The sequence below is a fragment of the Ambystoma mexicanum genome, chromosome 10, assembly GCF_040938575.1.
Source record: "Ambystoma mexicanum isolate Mex_15411 chromosome 10, UKY_AmexF1_1, whole genome shotgun sequence".
Classification (NCBI taxonomy): Eukaryota; Metazoa; Chordata; class Amphibia; order Caudata; family Ambystomatidae; genus Ambystoma; species Ambystoma mexicanum.
Window position 1 is genome coordinate 298,787,781 of NC_090932.1, and position 15,845 is coordinate 298,803,625.

General features: G+C 44.5%; 1 protein-coding gene across 1 annotated transcript in view; it reads right to left on the bottom strand.

The window, feature by feature from the left end:
* Positions 1–15,845, bottom strand: part of MYO7B (myosin VIIB) — a 1,466,289-nt gene that overhangs the window by 925,506 nt on the left and 524,938 nt on the right. The window contains exon 16 of the mRNA XM_069617875.1: positions 5,050–5,187. Within this exon, the coding sequence (XP_069473976.1) occupies positions 5,050–5,187 (138 nt within the window). The remainder of the gene's footprint in view (positions 1–5,049; positions 5,188–15,845) is intronic.

The window sequence follows — 15,845 nt, forward strand, 5'->3', positions numbered from 1 at the left end:
AGTATAGAGGTAGGCAAATTGAGAAACACGCTGTTGCTGTAGTCCAACATAAAGAGAACAAGGTCTCTGGAGACAGTGAGCTTCTAGGTGAAGTGAGGAAAGGTACAATACCTCTGAGGAGGTGTAGCTGGAAGTGGGACTTTTTGGTAAGGTCTGTGATGTGAGGACAGAAGGACAGGGTGGAGTTGAAGATGACGCCAAGTTTTTTGCCTCATAGGAAGGCGAGGGCAGGGGGCCCAAGGAGGGTGGCCAGAGTGAGAAAGGGAAAGAGGGAGCAGGGGTCCCAATAAGAAGGATCTCTGTCTTACAGGCATTAAGGCAAAGATTGTTGGAGGCGCACCAATCCTGAATCGCGGATAGACAGTCAGGAATGATCGAGGGAGGAGAGTAGGCTGAGGGAAGCCTGAAAGAGAGATGAGTGGGAGAGGTAGAGGGAGAGGAAGATGAAAGCAAGGACATTATGTCCTGAGTTTTACCAGTGAAAAGAGAGGCCAGAGCATGGTAGGAACATTTTCAGAGAAGCTAATACTGCTCATCTATGGAAATATGACTATATATACAGCTCTGCAGCATACCTGCTTTTTCAAATTCGCCATCATTTCTTCTAGTCTGCATACCGCCCGCACGGTTGTGACGAAGACGACATCCTGACTCTGATTCCCCTGGAGACCAGGAAAGGCAGCATGACAGGGTCCTTGGGCCAGTGGCTTGAGCTACCTGGAGGAGGCATTAATAGGTGTGATCCCCAGAGTTTCCTGCCCTACAGTCAGGGTGTCCCCACTCTCCATACTCAGGATCAACCCATTTACTACATGCTTCCTCTCTCCATGACCTGCTCTACAATTTGCTCATGAATTGAATAAAAATGGTCCCTGCATGCTGTGACGAATCCCCCAAGATGTTGTCAATGCTTCTGAAAGGGTAAGCCCCCTTTGGAGCAGTGACAACTACATTGGGAGAATGCGCTATCCCCGCCAATCAACTGACCCTAGACCCCTTCACTGTCATAACTCTACCTCTCTTCCACCTCCTCCCTCTCCAACTTTACCCTCATATACCATGTACATTTATAGCCCCGCAAAAGTAAAGAGCACTGAGACAAGAGAGATCTCTACAGAGTTACAATATTATGCCTCACTCAGTACTGGGATGAAGAGGAGGCGTGGAACAGTACAGAATACTTATGAGAACCACTTTGTGCATTCTAGTGGTTCACAAGAGCTAATTGGTAGAAGCTGCGTTAAAAGTAAGGAAGGTCTTGATGAAGGGTCATGCCCTCCCTGGAGCAACCACGAGAGGAGGCACAGACCAGGAGTGAAGACGTAAATTGCTCTGGATTGCGCAAATGAAGAGAGAGAGAGTCTGAGGGTGGTCCATGACGTGGGGACCACACGGCCAGAAGGCAGGCTGAAGCTCCGGGCATCCCTGCGACCAGTCGAGTGCTCTGGGAAGAAATCGTGCTGCCAGGAAGACTGAGAGGATGGCAGAGCCACCACAGAGCGAGAGAGCCCCCCGAAAGCCAACTGAGCCCCGTAACAGAGCCCAACTGCTCTGGGGGAGCAAACACCTCTACAGACCGCCCAATAAGCTATGCGGGTGACTGAACAGACCCTGAAAGCGTAAGGAGGTGGTGGCATGAGCTGAAACTCTGGAAATGGAGGGCCTGGGACACTGTGACCATAGGAGAAACAGTTTACTGGACTGGGGCTTGTACTAAGGCTTGGCAGGAGAGTGAACTGAGCATACAAAGTGGGAAACTAAAGTCAGAACTGCAAGTCTGGAACCTGCACCCATGTAAAGAGAACTGTGAAATTGGTAGACTGTACATGCAGTACTTGGCAGTAAACCAAGTCTGTATCTGCCACCACAGCTTGGGTAGTGGATCCAAGTGGTTCTTCTTTGTCGCAGTGCTTGGTGGGAAGAAACCAGGTCTGCCAACCAGAGCCACGGACCCACCATAGCTTGGGAGAGAATCCAGGCTGTTCTTGTTTTTGTCACAGTGCCGGGTGGGAGGAAACCAGATCTGCCAACCAGGGTCAGGGACCTACCACACCTTGGGAGAGCATCAAGGCTGTTCGTTTATGTCGCTTTACCTGGTGGGAGGAACCAGTTCTGCAAACCAGGGGCAGGGACCCACCACAGCTTGGAGAGTGCATCCAGGTTGTTTCTCTTCGTTGCAGTATCCGATGGGAGAAAAACAGGTCTGCCAACCAAGGTCACGGACCTACTCCAGTTTGGAAATGCATCCAAGCTCCTTTTCTTTTGCGTGCAATTGTGCCTGGTGAAAGGAACCAGGTCTATCAATCGGGGTCAGAGACCCAGAGACACAGACGAAGCCTGAGAAGGGCTAACCAGGGGACAGGATTTCCCCCAACAGTTGTTGAACTTTACAAGGAGCTTGAACAATGCCGGGGAGGGGAGATATTCCCCAGTTCTTTAAGTTCTGGAGAATCCAGAACTGTATTTTGTCCAGGAGAAGGGTACCACTCCTTTTGGGCTGGAAAGACAGAACACTTACTTTAGTTTAAACTTAGATGTGAGGGACAGAGTTAGGATATTCTGACACTAGTTATTTCAGTTGAGGCAGGGAGACCCCTCTTAGAGTTAGGGCGAGACAGGATTTTCTTTTCCTTTTTAACTTTAAATGAGCATGTTTAATAACCACCATGACCCCTCCATGTCAGAGTCTTACTTCTGCACCCTTAAAATGCTCAGAAGAATAGGAAATCCCTGCTAAACAAAAATGGGGTCTGTGGGAGCCATGAGTGGAGAAAGATAAGGACAAGGATCACCACCACTGATTTCACTGTACCTCCATTGAATTTAAGTTTAGTTTCCTCACTTCATTTCAGTAACCTGATTCATTATTTATTTCATGAAATTCTGTCATTCTGTGTGAATGAGTTAGATATGTGTTTCACGCAGAGCTATTCTTCAGAACTCCTCACAATATAATGTCATCCTTCCTAGTCTTTGTTCTTATTGTGTCCAGGTTGGCAATAAGAACACAAGCTAGGAAGGATAACATTTTACATACAATGCTCGACCCTTCTTAAATGGAATATTGTTAAAAAGGAATGATGAGAATAACTTGTTTGAATTGATAAATAAACATTAACCAACAGAAAAATACAATAAATTAAACTAAGTGTGAACAAAGCTGCTCTGTTCTTGCCTTGAGGTTGGTCATATAGAAATGTGATATTGACCATGGCAAACATATTGCTGCTAGAGACACAATAGCTAACATTAACATGGCCAAATTGACTATTGTGTGATTGAAAATTCAAGCAGTATAGCTAAAACTGCTCAAAAGATTGCAATGAATGAAATAATGGCTTAAGAACAAAGTGAGACAACAGGTTAACTATTACTACTTCAATTTATATATTGAGAAAACAAAATACATTCTATTATGACAATTTATGGACAGGTGGGACATAAGTCTAAGTCTGCATTAGATACAGGTCAAACCTTTTATTACATATTCTATCGAGTTGAAATCTATGAATACAAAAGGGAGATATTAGACATTCTGAGAGAAGATGAGAATAAAAGATCACCTCCAGAACAAGGTAACTGTGTGAGGAACTATTACACGAAAAGACACATCATACATAATTACACATTTAGAACAGGGCAAATAATAAGGAAGAGACAGAATCACAGATACAGTCTATAGCAGCTTCTAGGTACTTCTAACTTCTATGCTATGGGATAATGTCTAAACCTTAAACTTGACAGAAGCGCAACAATCAGTCAAACTATTCTTCAATCCTAGGAAATAGGATCATACAACAAGAGCCGTGAAGAAACTGCTTACAACCTGATTTCAAGATCCTTTAAATCATGCACGAGGATGTCTGGAGAAAATGTCCCAGATATCTGAGGAAAAGGGATCCACTAACCACTGGCAAAGGAACTGAGGTCTGATCAGTCTTCCCTGTTCCAGCTATATATGGTGAGGTGGAAGAGACAAAATCAGAAAACACTCAAACACATTGTCTCCTTCCTTTCTGATAAACAGCCAGCCCATTTTACTTGATAAAATTAGGCAATAAGGCAATTAGTGCCTACATAAAACAGAGTAATCGTGTCTGCTTCTTGTTACCACATCGACACCTGTACTGAAGCACTCAGACCGCAGGCACCAGCAGCATGGGTCACACATTGCTTTATCTCATCTGAAGATGGCGTATATGTTTTTTTTGTAATCCTTTCATTCACTGTAATAACAGGGCTCAAAGAAAGTATGTGTTATTGTCACTTGCGAAAACACCATAAAAAACAAAGAAAATTACTTTTTTACTTCTTGAAAATTCCTTCTACTCCTAACTTCCAAGTGTAGGGAGTAAAAAACAGCCACTTCAAAATTTAATCTGGAGCCCTAATGGGTGCTCTGCTATGGAACAATCTGGAACAATCTGGTATCATCAATTTAGAAACCAAACAATCTGTGAGATTCAAGAAAAAGTTGCATTCCTTGTTCTTTGGGGAAGCCTTCAACTTTTAAATTGGATAACGACTTCAGTCTTCTAACCCTTGCCATAACAAGGGACCAAGCCAACAGGCCCTACCCCTGTCGCCACCCCAGTCTTATGAGAGCTATACATCATCTAAGTTACTAAGCAAGAACTACAAATGTTTGTTCTGATATACAATCTCTCAAAAGAATCTTCAGCTCTATGGCCAACCTCAACAGACTTATAGAGTTCTGACAGGATCAAATTATCAGAGCGCGCTCTGTAGTAGCCAATAGGTAACAAATATAGAGTACTAAAGATGTTAAAACATAAAGAATGATGGTCTTAGTGGTAGCTTCCTACGCATGGCTCATCACCAAAGCAAATAACGATACAGATATTCAACTATTACATTACCTGCTTTACAGATCTGATATTGGTATTCAAGAAGATGAATGATACAGATGCATGCCAGACTATTTGCAGTATTGAGGAATATTACAAATGTGCGCTTGGTATCTAAAGTGATACTGATGCATGCCTAACATCACAGTGGAATGCTACATATTGGATCCGGACATCTTACCAAAGGCTTCTTGAAATCATTTGGCTTCATGCAACGGATGAAATAAGGTTGACAGCATTCCAGGATTTTCATAAGCTTCTCCAGCGACTGCTTGAACTGACTTCCAAGTGTAGGAAGATGTTTTTCAGTATCCAAAATCTGCAAAGGATCAGTGCCAGCATTGGTTAAAAAGAGGACACACTAAACAGCACCACAGCACAGGCATACAAGTCTGAAGATACATACGTCACTTCAGTGTAGAAGCATACCTACTCTACCAGTACCCACACGTGCATGTGTCTCTTAGTTGCCCATGGCCATCCAGTTCTTCCAGGCACAAAAATTACCTAGCATACAGTATTAAGAATGTGCTTGTGACAACAATTATATCAAACATATAAATCAATCAACCATAGTGTGTGACCAACCCCCCCTCACAGGCATATTGCCATACATAAAGTAAATCTTCTTAATATGTGTTCAATATCCATGTCTAGAATGTTAACATATAAACAGGGGGTCTCACTTTCCTAGATGTCTGGCAGGTTCAAACCAGGCAAGCTGTTATACATAAAGTGCCCCGCCAACCAAACAGCATATCGATATCAGGAAAGCTCCCACACAGATACATTAGCGCAACATTTCTGTACAGTATTGTGCCTATGTGGGACAGACACGCCGCTCATATACAGTGACCACTCTCCTGTCTAAGTAGTGTAGCATAAAACCTAAAATCAATACAAACAATATATAATTGACCATTTTTAGTGCCTCCTCCCTCTCAGATATATGTGAATTGCAACATTATTTCTTGAGCTATGTTTCGCTGATGATGTTTGGCAATTTGGAGTAATTAATTGGTAGGCTCCGTCCCAAATATTTACATCTTCCATTTTTTACTGGATGGTGTCGACATCATGAATATCATCAGAGTGATGAGATGAGATGGGAGTTATGAGGGGCATAGCAGCCCAAGACAAGATTGTCAAACTAGAAGAGGAGAGAGATAGAAACATGGTTTATTTCAGCCTTCTAGAGTCAGTTGAGCAGAGCTTAGGGCAATTGGCCAGTCATGAGAAGAGACCAGCCTCTTACATGGAAGCAAACCACAGGTCCCTTTGCAGGAAGAAAGAAGACACATTGGCTGGTGCAATGTGAGTGTGTCTAATAGTTTCTGAGAAAGCTTGAGGCAAATCTAATCAGCCTGGAGACTGCCAGGTGAAATTGTTTTGCTTGGAAACAAAACCAATTTAAGGCGTGGTAAATGATTGATCAGTCAGGTTCACACCAATGAAGCAAGGCTATTGCATTAAGCTGAACTGATTCAAAGGAAGACAGAAAAAAGTATAACTTCCATCAACACCTGTTACACTTTTTGGCGGGCTTCTCCATAGAAGCTTCCAAAAGTGGTGCCACTCTGTCTGGGTACCACAGGGGGTGTGGGAGGGGGTTTAGGCACCCTGGACTGAGTTGCCTTGGCAACTCAAGTCGCACTCTTGTGTGATTGGCCCAAGTGGTGAACCGGCCGGCTCACCACTTAGCATGTTTGATTGACAGCTAGGCTGAATGAATGGGAGTTTTTCTGCATAAAAGCAGGGCTTTGGGGACTGGGACTTCAGAAGTCGCCACAGGACCTAAGAATCCGAGGAGGAAGAAGTTGAGCCGACCTGCAACGACGACACCACCGGTGGAGCCCTGCTGAACCGTCTCACCACTTTTGCTGACGACAGAGGAGATCTCCAGTCCGGAGAGTCTTCCTCCTTTGACTGGTGGGGATAACCAGTTTTGCCTTCTTTTCGCCTTCCTGGAGCACCTCGTGGCCTCCTTGCCAGTGCCAAGCACCCCGGCAACCGGAATACCACGGTTTACCACTACCGCAAATAGAAGGGTAGTACCTTTTAACTGAAGAACTCCACAGCTGGTTTCTTCCCTGGCAGTGCAACAACCTTCATCTTTCCTCCACGTCGAGACGTCCTCTTCCTCTGGACGAAACACTGACTTGCACCCACTGCCAGGAACATCTGCCCCCGCTGGAGCTTCCTTCCTACTTAAGGTACTGTGTCCCGCCTGGCTCCCTTGCGACAGATTGTTCAGGGTGACAGTAAAGCCTCGACTTTCTAACCTGGGCTGGCCTGGGACAACCTAGCTAACTTTTCCTGACTTTAATTTCATTCTTTGTGTGCGAACTATCTACAAGACTCTTTGGGCATAACCCCACTGTGTGAACCTGGACCCCTTCTGCTTGCTCTCTCCAAGAGTGGGCCTTGCAATTGACTTCCTTGCTCTCCAATAGAACTCTGCCTATCCTGCCTTACTGTGGTTCTTTAAAAAGTATTGAAATTTGTGTGCTTCCATAACTATGCCTTTTTCCCTCCCTTTTTAATAACTTATTAGAGTGCCATCTTATGTTAAGCGCTCACCTCTGTCTGAAAATAAGTGGTGTTTCTCATTAAGACTTGTCTAATAAGTAATTAGGGTTGTATATATATATAATAGTGACTGTGTGCTGAATTTACTTACCTCTTTGTGCTAGTGTAATTTACAAATGTGTCTTTAAATAAATAATTATATACTTTTACACCAAAGCTCTGGTCAGTGTTTGCTTGTACTACTGTATCTCTGTATCTATTGTGTATACTCTATATACTGCCTAACTCTTCTTGAGGGAAGTCTGACTGCTCAGCCACAGCTACCAAGTGAATCTGTGTGGTACAGACTGCTACCAAGTGGGTTTACTGCCAAACACCTGTAGTCTTAAATCTTTTGCAGTGGTCCCTTAGGGAACTGCACAGGTTTCTGCCTAACACATTCTGAGCCAACACCGGGATTGAGTTCCGGAGGGTGGGTGCATGACAAGAGAATGATTGTTTGTGGGTACAATCTGATCACGAGCTGTATTTCAAGCCAGCTGGTCGATTTGCTATGCGAGGAGCGTGTGCCTCCAGGTTTGTGGAGCACAGCCACCAGGTACGCAGGTGTGCTACTTGTGACTGCTTTGTAGATGATACATGCAGCCTTGAACAGTATCCTAGCTTGGAGTGGAAGCCAATGTAGTTTGCATAAGATGGGGGTAATTCGGTCAAATTTCCACGCTCCCATAATAAGACATGCGGTTTGGTGGACTGCTTTTAGGGGGACCAATTGAGCAGCTGGGAGCCCTATCAGGAAAGCGTTTCCCCCATCGATTTGTGAGACCACAAGAACCTGCACTACGGTCCGAAAGTCCTGCAGTGGGATGATGGGGTGTACAATACCATACTGGTTTATGTACATACCCATCAAGAAAAGTTCCTTTGTACCACTTGTTGAATCATTCTACATACATTATGACTATAAAGGTTCAAGTTCCTCCAGACATCCAATGTATAATTTGCCACTTCACAATTTCTACCCCTTCACAATCTCCCTTTATAAAAGTCCCCCTGTTTAAAGCTGCCCAGTAGTTTCTTGTACTTGCTGGGTGAAGACAATGCATTATGCAGTTCCTGTTGTGCCATAGAGATTACTATTTGTCCTGCTTCTCTTCTGAAAGTATATAATTCAAAGGTCAAATATTTTATATGGAATGCTCTGGAATAAGGTCTTAAAGGAATGGGCACCAGTCAAGAACATAAGTTATGCAAAAGGAGGAACGATAATTATTTCTGATTGCAGGGGGAAAGAGTGGGAGATAATACATATAGAGTATAAAACTGTTGAAGAAATGGGAGCATACCTACTCTCTCACAAACATGCACAGGATCCCAAAAACAAAACTAGAAAACAATTTTTGGGTACCATTTTTGTTTGCCTTAAACACGGAAATCATCAAAACTAGTAGAAATATTGTTAATTTCAGACTTCCTTATAGATAGATGTGAGTCTTTACTGTGCAACATCCGCGTTCCTCTTAGGTATCCAGGCTCTTTTAACCTTGAAAGTGGCTGGGTTCACCCAAAATGCCACCAAAACACCTTCAAAGGCTTCATCTTCTGTGCAAACAAATTAAGCTAAAACGTGGTTCCAGACCCTCTCGAGTGGGAACCTACCCAGAGAACAAGTTATTTGGTCCTGCTCATTCTCCGTAGAGGGGCTCCCAGACCTTTGTACAAATAATTGAAGTCCAACAAAAGAAATGTTTATGCAATTCCCTAAACATCTTGAATAAGGTGGAAGGCTTCTCAAAGGGTTTGTGACAGAAGGCATTATGCTAGCAGGGAGTATGTGAAACATTCACCAAACCAGTGTGACATAAATGAGATTAAATGAACACTGCTCATCACTCAATCACATCATCATCATCATCTGTGTTTGGATTGCCAATTGGGCGCTCCTGCGAGTGAGAGAAGGTGCCTTTTTTGAGTGGTTTTGAAACTTGAAAAAGAAGAGATGGTCCTTATGTATGGGAGAAGGGATTTTGACTGGTGGAAAGTAGTGCAGCAGGAGTAGGATGAAGTACAGAAAGTGAGAGGTAAGGCATGGAAAGTATTGAATAAAGAATGTGAGGATAGATGTGGTTGGCTAGGTTGCGAAGGGCAGCACGCAGACAGATTTGAAGGTTAGAATTAATAATGTAAACAGGAAGCAGTTTCAAATACAGCGCCATCCGACATGTAGGCATTTCATGGAGATAGGTAAGAACCATGGGAGGTTGAAGAAGGTGTGGGTAGCAAAGGTAAACAATGAAACCAGAAAGGCAACTGACAGAAGACTGGATGGCATAAACAAAATATGTATTGCGCATTAAACCAACCGAGACATTGTAAAAATTAAAGTGAAACTAAGGTTAATGTGTCTGTGTAAAAGTGCCATATGCCTTCAACTTCCCCTACCAGCTGTCTTTTCAGCCCCACCCCATTTAGCCCTTCCGTGGTTTGTAATTGGGCCCATGAATGAGACATTGTAGGCACCTGTGTAGGAAAAATGATTGGGCCCCCCAATCAGTGCATGTTGGAACAATGTGTTGACATGAAGCTCCATGCCCCGAATACATAAACTAGCCGACAAATGTCTAGTAGTGAGGGGGTGGACGCTGCTGAGGGCCTACAATATGGGGCTCTGCTGCCCGTGGAGTCCCCTGTTCCACTGTCCTCATTGTCAGTCTCTCTCTTCACTTCTGTGCATAAGCTTTGAGGTTTCCTCAGCAGACTCTGCCCATGCTGGTATTTGCTTGTGGCTCTCTGTTCTCTTTTCCGGGGTAGCATGACTCAATGGGCCCCAGAAATGAGGGCTCGTGAATTGGTTTAAAAACATTAGACATTTTCATCCATGCAAGACCCTTACTGCGTCTAATGTTTTGGGGTGACAGGAAAAGGGAGAAGAATCTGGGGGATCCAGCATATACACCTCGGTGTAGACATACAGGAGTGGTTTGGTGTCCCCAGCTCTGAGGGTCTGTAGAGCCCCTCTAACTGATTTAATGTTCATGGCTCCATCACAGTACTTTGTTGAGTGGAGGTAGTCTAGTAAATGGTAGTCCAGTCCCTTGAGGACAAGAGTTGAGAATGAGAGCCTTGACAGAATAAAAGATTAGAAAGAGGTGGATTTTCTGGAAGTTGAGGATGTTGAACCTACCTGCCTTGGAATTAAAGGTAATGCATAGTGGAAGTTGTAGGTCACTGTCAAAGAGTACCCCAGATAGTGGGCCATGGGGGGGGGGTGGGATGAGTATGTCAGTGGGGGAATAAAGAGGGGTATGGTGCTCAAGTCACAAGCGGTATAACCCCAGTTTTGGAGAAACTGGGAATAAAACGGTGGAGAGCCATCCAGTGTTGAATGGTGGTCAGGCAATCATGATGCGGAAGGGATGATAAGGAGAAAAATATGTTGGTGTTCTTGGCACAGAGAGGACATGAAACCACCAAAGGAGGAAATTACCTTGCTATGGGCCAGAGTAAGAGGGAACTGGGGGCAGACACTGGGGGGACCTTGACTGTGTATTAAAGGTGCTAATTCAGCACCAGACAGGGGGGCACACTTACCACCTATGAAAGTAAGAGAGGGGGGAGGGGCACGCTCTAGGGGAGAGAACCATAGGAACACACACAAACTGCAGTTACACCATGGAAAAAGACCTTGCAGGGAAACATGTGGGTGGGGGATGTATTGTGTGTACTATCGGCCCAAGGGGCCTTTCTATGATTAGCACCAGAGTGATAAAATAGCCCCGGTAAACACCTTCAGCAGGGATGCCCCCAGGAAGGGCCCTGCCCGGCAAGCCCAGCTCTAAATACATGATTATCACCCCACGGGCCAGGGAGTGAAAGGGGCCCCTAGGGGTCCCTCGCGTTATGGAAACAAGGCAAGTCACCACACACGATAGATACGCCAGACACGAGGTTTTATTCCCAAATCTACGGTTTATTGCAAAGCAAATAGTCTCAGTTGGCCAACTCGGTCTCAAGCCCTGCGACGTGTATCTCTAGACCTCGAGGGACGCAAGAGAGTGAATTACGTACATCAGTTACACATATACAAAATGTATACCATACAATCAGCTGTGACATGTTTAACACCCCCCTTTATTGGGTTTCTTTGAACTCGGTTTGATGATGGACACTTCCGACGAATATGACACCTTCAAATATCTATTCTAGTAACAATATGCAACCAGAGACATCTTTTCTTTGTTGAACAGAACACAGTGCTTCTGTTCTTGTAAGCGAGCTACATACGGGGGAAGAGTCACATTCCAGACCTTGCTATTTATGAGGTGCTATTCGCGTCCTGGGAGCCGACACGCTCTACAGGGCTCGGAAAAGGGGGGCCGTAAGAAGAGGATAATTCAAGCCTTTAGCTGCTTTATTCTGACATATTCTACCATATAACGAGACTGGCTGGCAGCTGGGAAATTATTAAATGCCCTGCGGCTGTGCTTCAAGGCTACATTCGGGAGGGAGCCGGGCATTCCTCTCCGGAGCTGCCTACGTTGTGTTTCAACAAACTCTTATTAGCCTCGCGGCCTTGCAGCCTTGTCCTTTCACGTTCAGACAACAATGTTAACAGTCGAGCAGTGTAAGCAGAAATGTGCTGCGAAGCAATTTGAACAGAAAGCAATGAGCAATCGTTAGAAAACAAAATGGCGATCCTTGTTAGATCAAAATGGCCGTTCATTGGTCAAACTCGGAAACCTGTATTTCTATCGTTATGTACATGAGACGGTTGGCCTTTGGCCACCAAAATGCGTTTGTCATCTATCGTGAGAGGTGTCCATTTTTCCTAGACCGACAAACCCTCCTTTTGGCCGTATGCCAAACATCTCATTCATTCATGGTATCCTCCTCTGATGACGATAAGTCTGAAGTACTTATGTCTGAATTTTGTATGCTATTATAAGCATCATCATCGTCATCAATATCTATAGCCATTAATTCTTTCACTGTTTTCATTTCATTTGTGTCTCTGTCATCCGGCCATAAGTTTGTTTTCTTTTTGTTATCATATGGATACATCCCTTAGTACATCCCTCAGTTATCTCAGTGCAAACTATCGGTAGGCAGTGTACGCAACAACAGCACGTTATGAATATTCCAAACACTACTACTAATATCGCAATCAACTTCCATCCCCAAGAACGCAGTATTACCCAAAACCAGGACTCTATTCCCCAGCCCCCTTCTTCAGTAGGGAGTTTGGAGCTTAGGACATGCATTTTCTTTATTGCTTCAAAAATCGTAGGGGAGTAGTCATCTACGAATACGCAGCACGCTGATCCCACAATCTTGCAAATTCCCCCACGATCAACCAAGATTACATCGAGAGCCATTCTATTTTGCAGCGTCATTAACCTAATTGCTTTTTCTTCCAACGTCATGTTAAATAGCATATCTGTCGTTGTGTTTATGGTATCTTTTAGTATTCTGGACAGCTGCCTTATGTTATAGGAGTTCACTATCTGGGACAAGAATGTTATGAATGATTTTGCTACGTCCTTCGCTATCAAAACACCTTTGCTACTCCTTTGGGTTCTAGATCTGGATAGCCTAGCCATGTCTGCTGTTTCTAAGAGGAACACTCCCGGGAACAGTAGACCTAGGTAACATGTACCTCCCCAGTTTCTGGGCAACCAAGGATATGCTTTTTCTCCACATATAAAATAGACTGCATCTCCCACATATACTGGTTCTATATCCCATTTTAGTACTGCTGTATTCATGCATCCAGTAAATGTTCCTACTGAATAGGAGCCTTTCTTTTTTAGACAAAAAGGGACAGTTCTCGGGTTGTAATTCACCGTGTAAGAAGGGGGAATTGCATCTTTGTTCCCATCTGTTCTTACACGAAACGTCATCACAGATGTTTTAACTGGTGGGGACAATCTATCTTGTCTATTGTGTCGTGTTATTTTTCGCGTACTTTTTGGCATAGGTTCTGGGATCATCACTTGTGCTTTATGGAATATGGAACAACCCACAGGCCTCATAATTATTTCCTCAAACTCATTCATGTTTGTTCTATCTAATTGACCCGTACTACTCTTATTCCACTTCCCATAAAACATTACACTTAAAGATGCACTGCATGCAGAACTTAATGGTAATGGTTGTACATACCACCCTATTCCTTTCCCCGCATGCTGCGGTAAATGGGCGCATACCCAACAATTATTTTTCTTTAGAATTGCATGCGTCATGTTCATGATGAGTAATAGCATATTGTTCCCATACCCTTCTCTGTGTCTCTCTTCCATTGGGGACAAGTTATAAGTAATCACCTGAACCGGGCTTTCAGTAGTGGATATATTACCTATTGCTAAAAACATTCCCAAGGGTGTATAGACTCCACATACCATAACACAAAGGCTGTCGTTATTGGTGCTACCACACTCATGAAGCACATGATTATTGTCAAAGCCAGCATACAATTTTTTTTACCATGCGTTTTCCCTAAGTTTACAGTCTTTATAACTAACTCATTCTCAGCAGTGGTGCAGGAGGAGGCTGAAACCGGTCCCGACATTTTTCTCACCGTCCTTCTTCTTCCTGACAAAGTTCGTTGTGGATATCTCTCTTTGTCGCATTTGTCCGGATGTCAATAAGTTCAAAGGAATTGTCAACAGTTTAGTCTGCCAGCCCTTTGCAGCCTGGTTTGCTTATTCGTTCTAGGCAAGATCACTTATCCTCTCTCATACTGCTCAGAGGACTTCTGAACAGTTCTCTATTGCCTTTGTACCATGTGCGCCCAGCTTGTCCGCTCTGGTTCAGGACACATGTACTTTTTATGATCGCACCGAGGAATCGCGAGTCTTGAATTGTCAGACTTGCACAATTCTCACGCTTCTCTCCTCTACACCTCTAGTTCCTTCTCCGTCCATGAGCTGAACCAGAGGTTAGCATAAACACCAAAGAACTGTGGATCACTCTGTCTTTCGAGGCCGCAAATCATATCGCCTCACTCCTGGTATTGTGTGATCCGTGAACAATGCCGGTGCACTTCCAGATCCAGGCTCAGAGTCAGCCTGTGGCGCAATGGCAGATGCTGGTTTGCGCCGCGACAGTGATGCGGGTTCGGTCTTTGGCTCTGGCGCAATGGCAAGTGCTGGTGGGCACCAAAGGGGTACACGTTTAGTATCTGTCGTTATTTGCAATGCAGATTTCGTGTTGGCCAACAGTGATGTAGTTTCTGCTGGGCAACGTTGGGGCACTCTTTGCCCTTCCCCCTTTTTGGCAATCTTTTCAGGCTTTGTTTCGAGTTTCACTTCCCGCTCGGACAGATTTACCGGCTGTGGACTGCAGCAGTTTCTTTCGTTTCTGGGACCGCTGTCTCTTTCCGGTCGTCCGGATTGGGCAAGTCTTTCAGTGAAGATGGGATCTTTTTGGCATGGGCGGCATGGATCCACGACTTCCTCCCATCCACCCGTATTGCCGTCTGCGTTGCCAGAAGCACTTGATAGGGACCGCACTACCTGGGTGCTAACGATGATTTTCTCTCAAAGTTTTTAAGCAGCACCCAGTCTCCTGGCTCCAGCGCGTGCCCCGGACCAGTATATCTTACGGGTAGAGCCTCCTGCACCTGCTGACGAATCAAATGCAATTTCTGCATTAAAAGGCCACAATAAGTGCTAAGTACAGGATGTTCCACTTCACTCAGTCGCTTTGGCTGGGGTGCGCACCAAACATTTGCCGGCCTCCCCATCACAATCTCATATGGGGAGAGCCCAGTTCTAGCCTGTACAGACGTACACATGCACAATAGCGCTATCGGTAATGCATCCACCAAACTCAACTTGCTCCCTGCACATATCTTGCTAATTTTTGACTTGAGGATTCCGTTGTGCCTCTCAACAAGACCGGCCGAACTTGGATGCCTCGGACTATGAAATCTCTTGTCAATCTGAAGACCTGCACATATCTGTAATACCACTGCGCCCACAAAATGTGGACCGTTATCTGACCATATGACACGGGGCAAGCCAAAATGGGAAAAGTATTCTCTAAGCATTACTTTTGCCTTACTCATTGCTGTGCAGTCTTTTAAGGGATATGCCTCCACCCACTTGCTGAATGCACAGATCACCACTAAGACATATTTCAAGTTTTGGCACCTCTCCATCTCTATGAAATCAAAATGGATTACCTCAAAAGGCATACAGGGCGGCCCAAAACTGCCCATTGGAGTCACTGTTCCCTTTCCTACATTGTGTTGTAAACACGTAATGCAGTTCTGCACCAACCTCTCTGCATTCTTTTTTATGTTTACATTCTGCCATAGCGTACATAGGTGCTGTATTATTTTTTCTGCACAGATGTGGGTAGGGCTGTGAGCCATCGTGACCATTGCAGTCACATAAGAATTTGGCAACATCCAGTTTTTAGTTCCCTTGTCCACCGAACAACCCT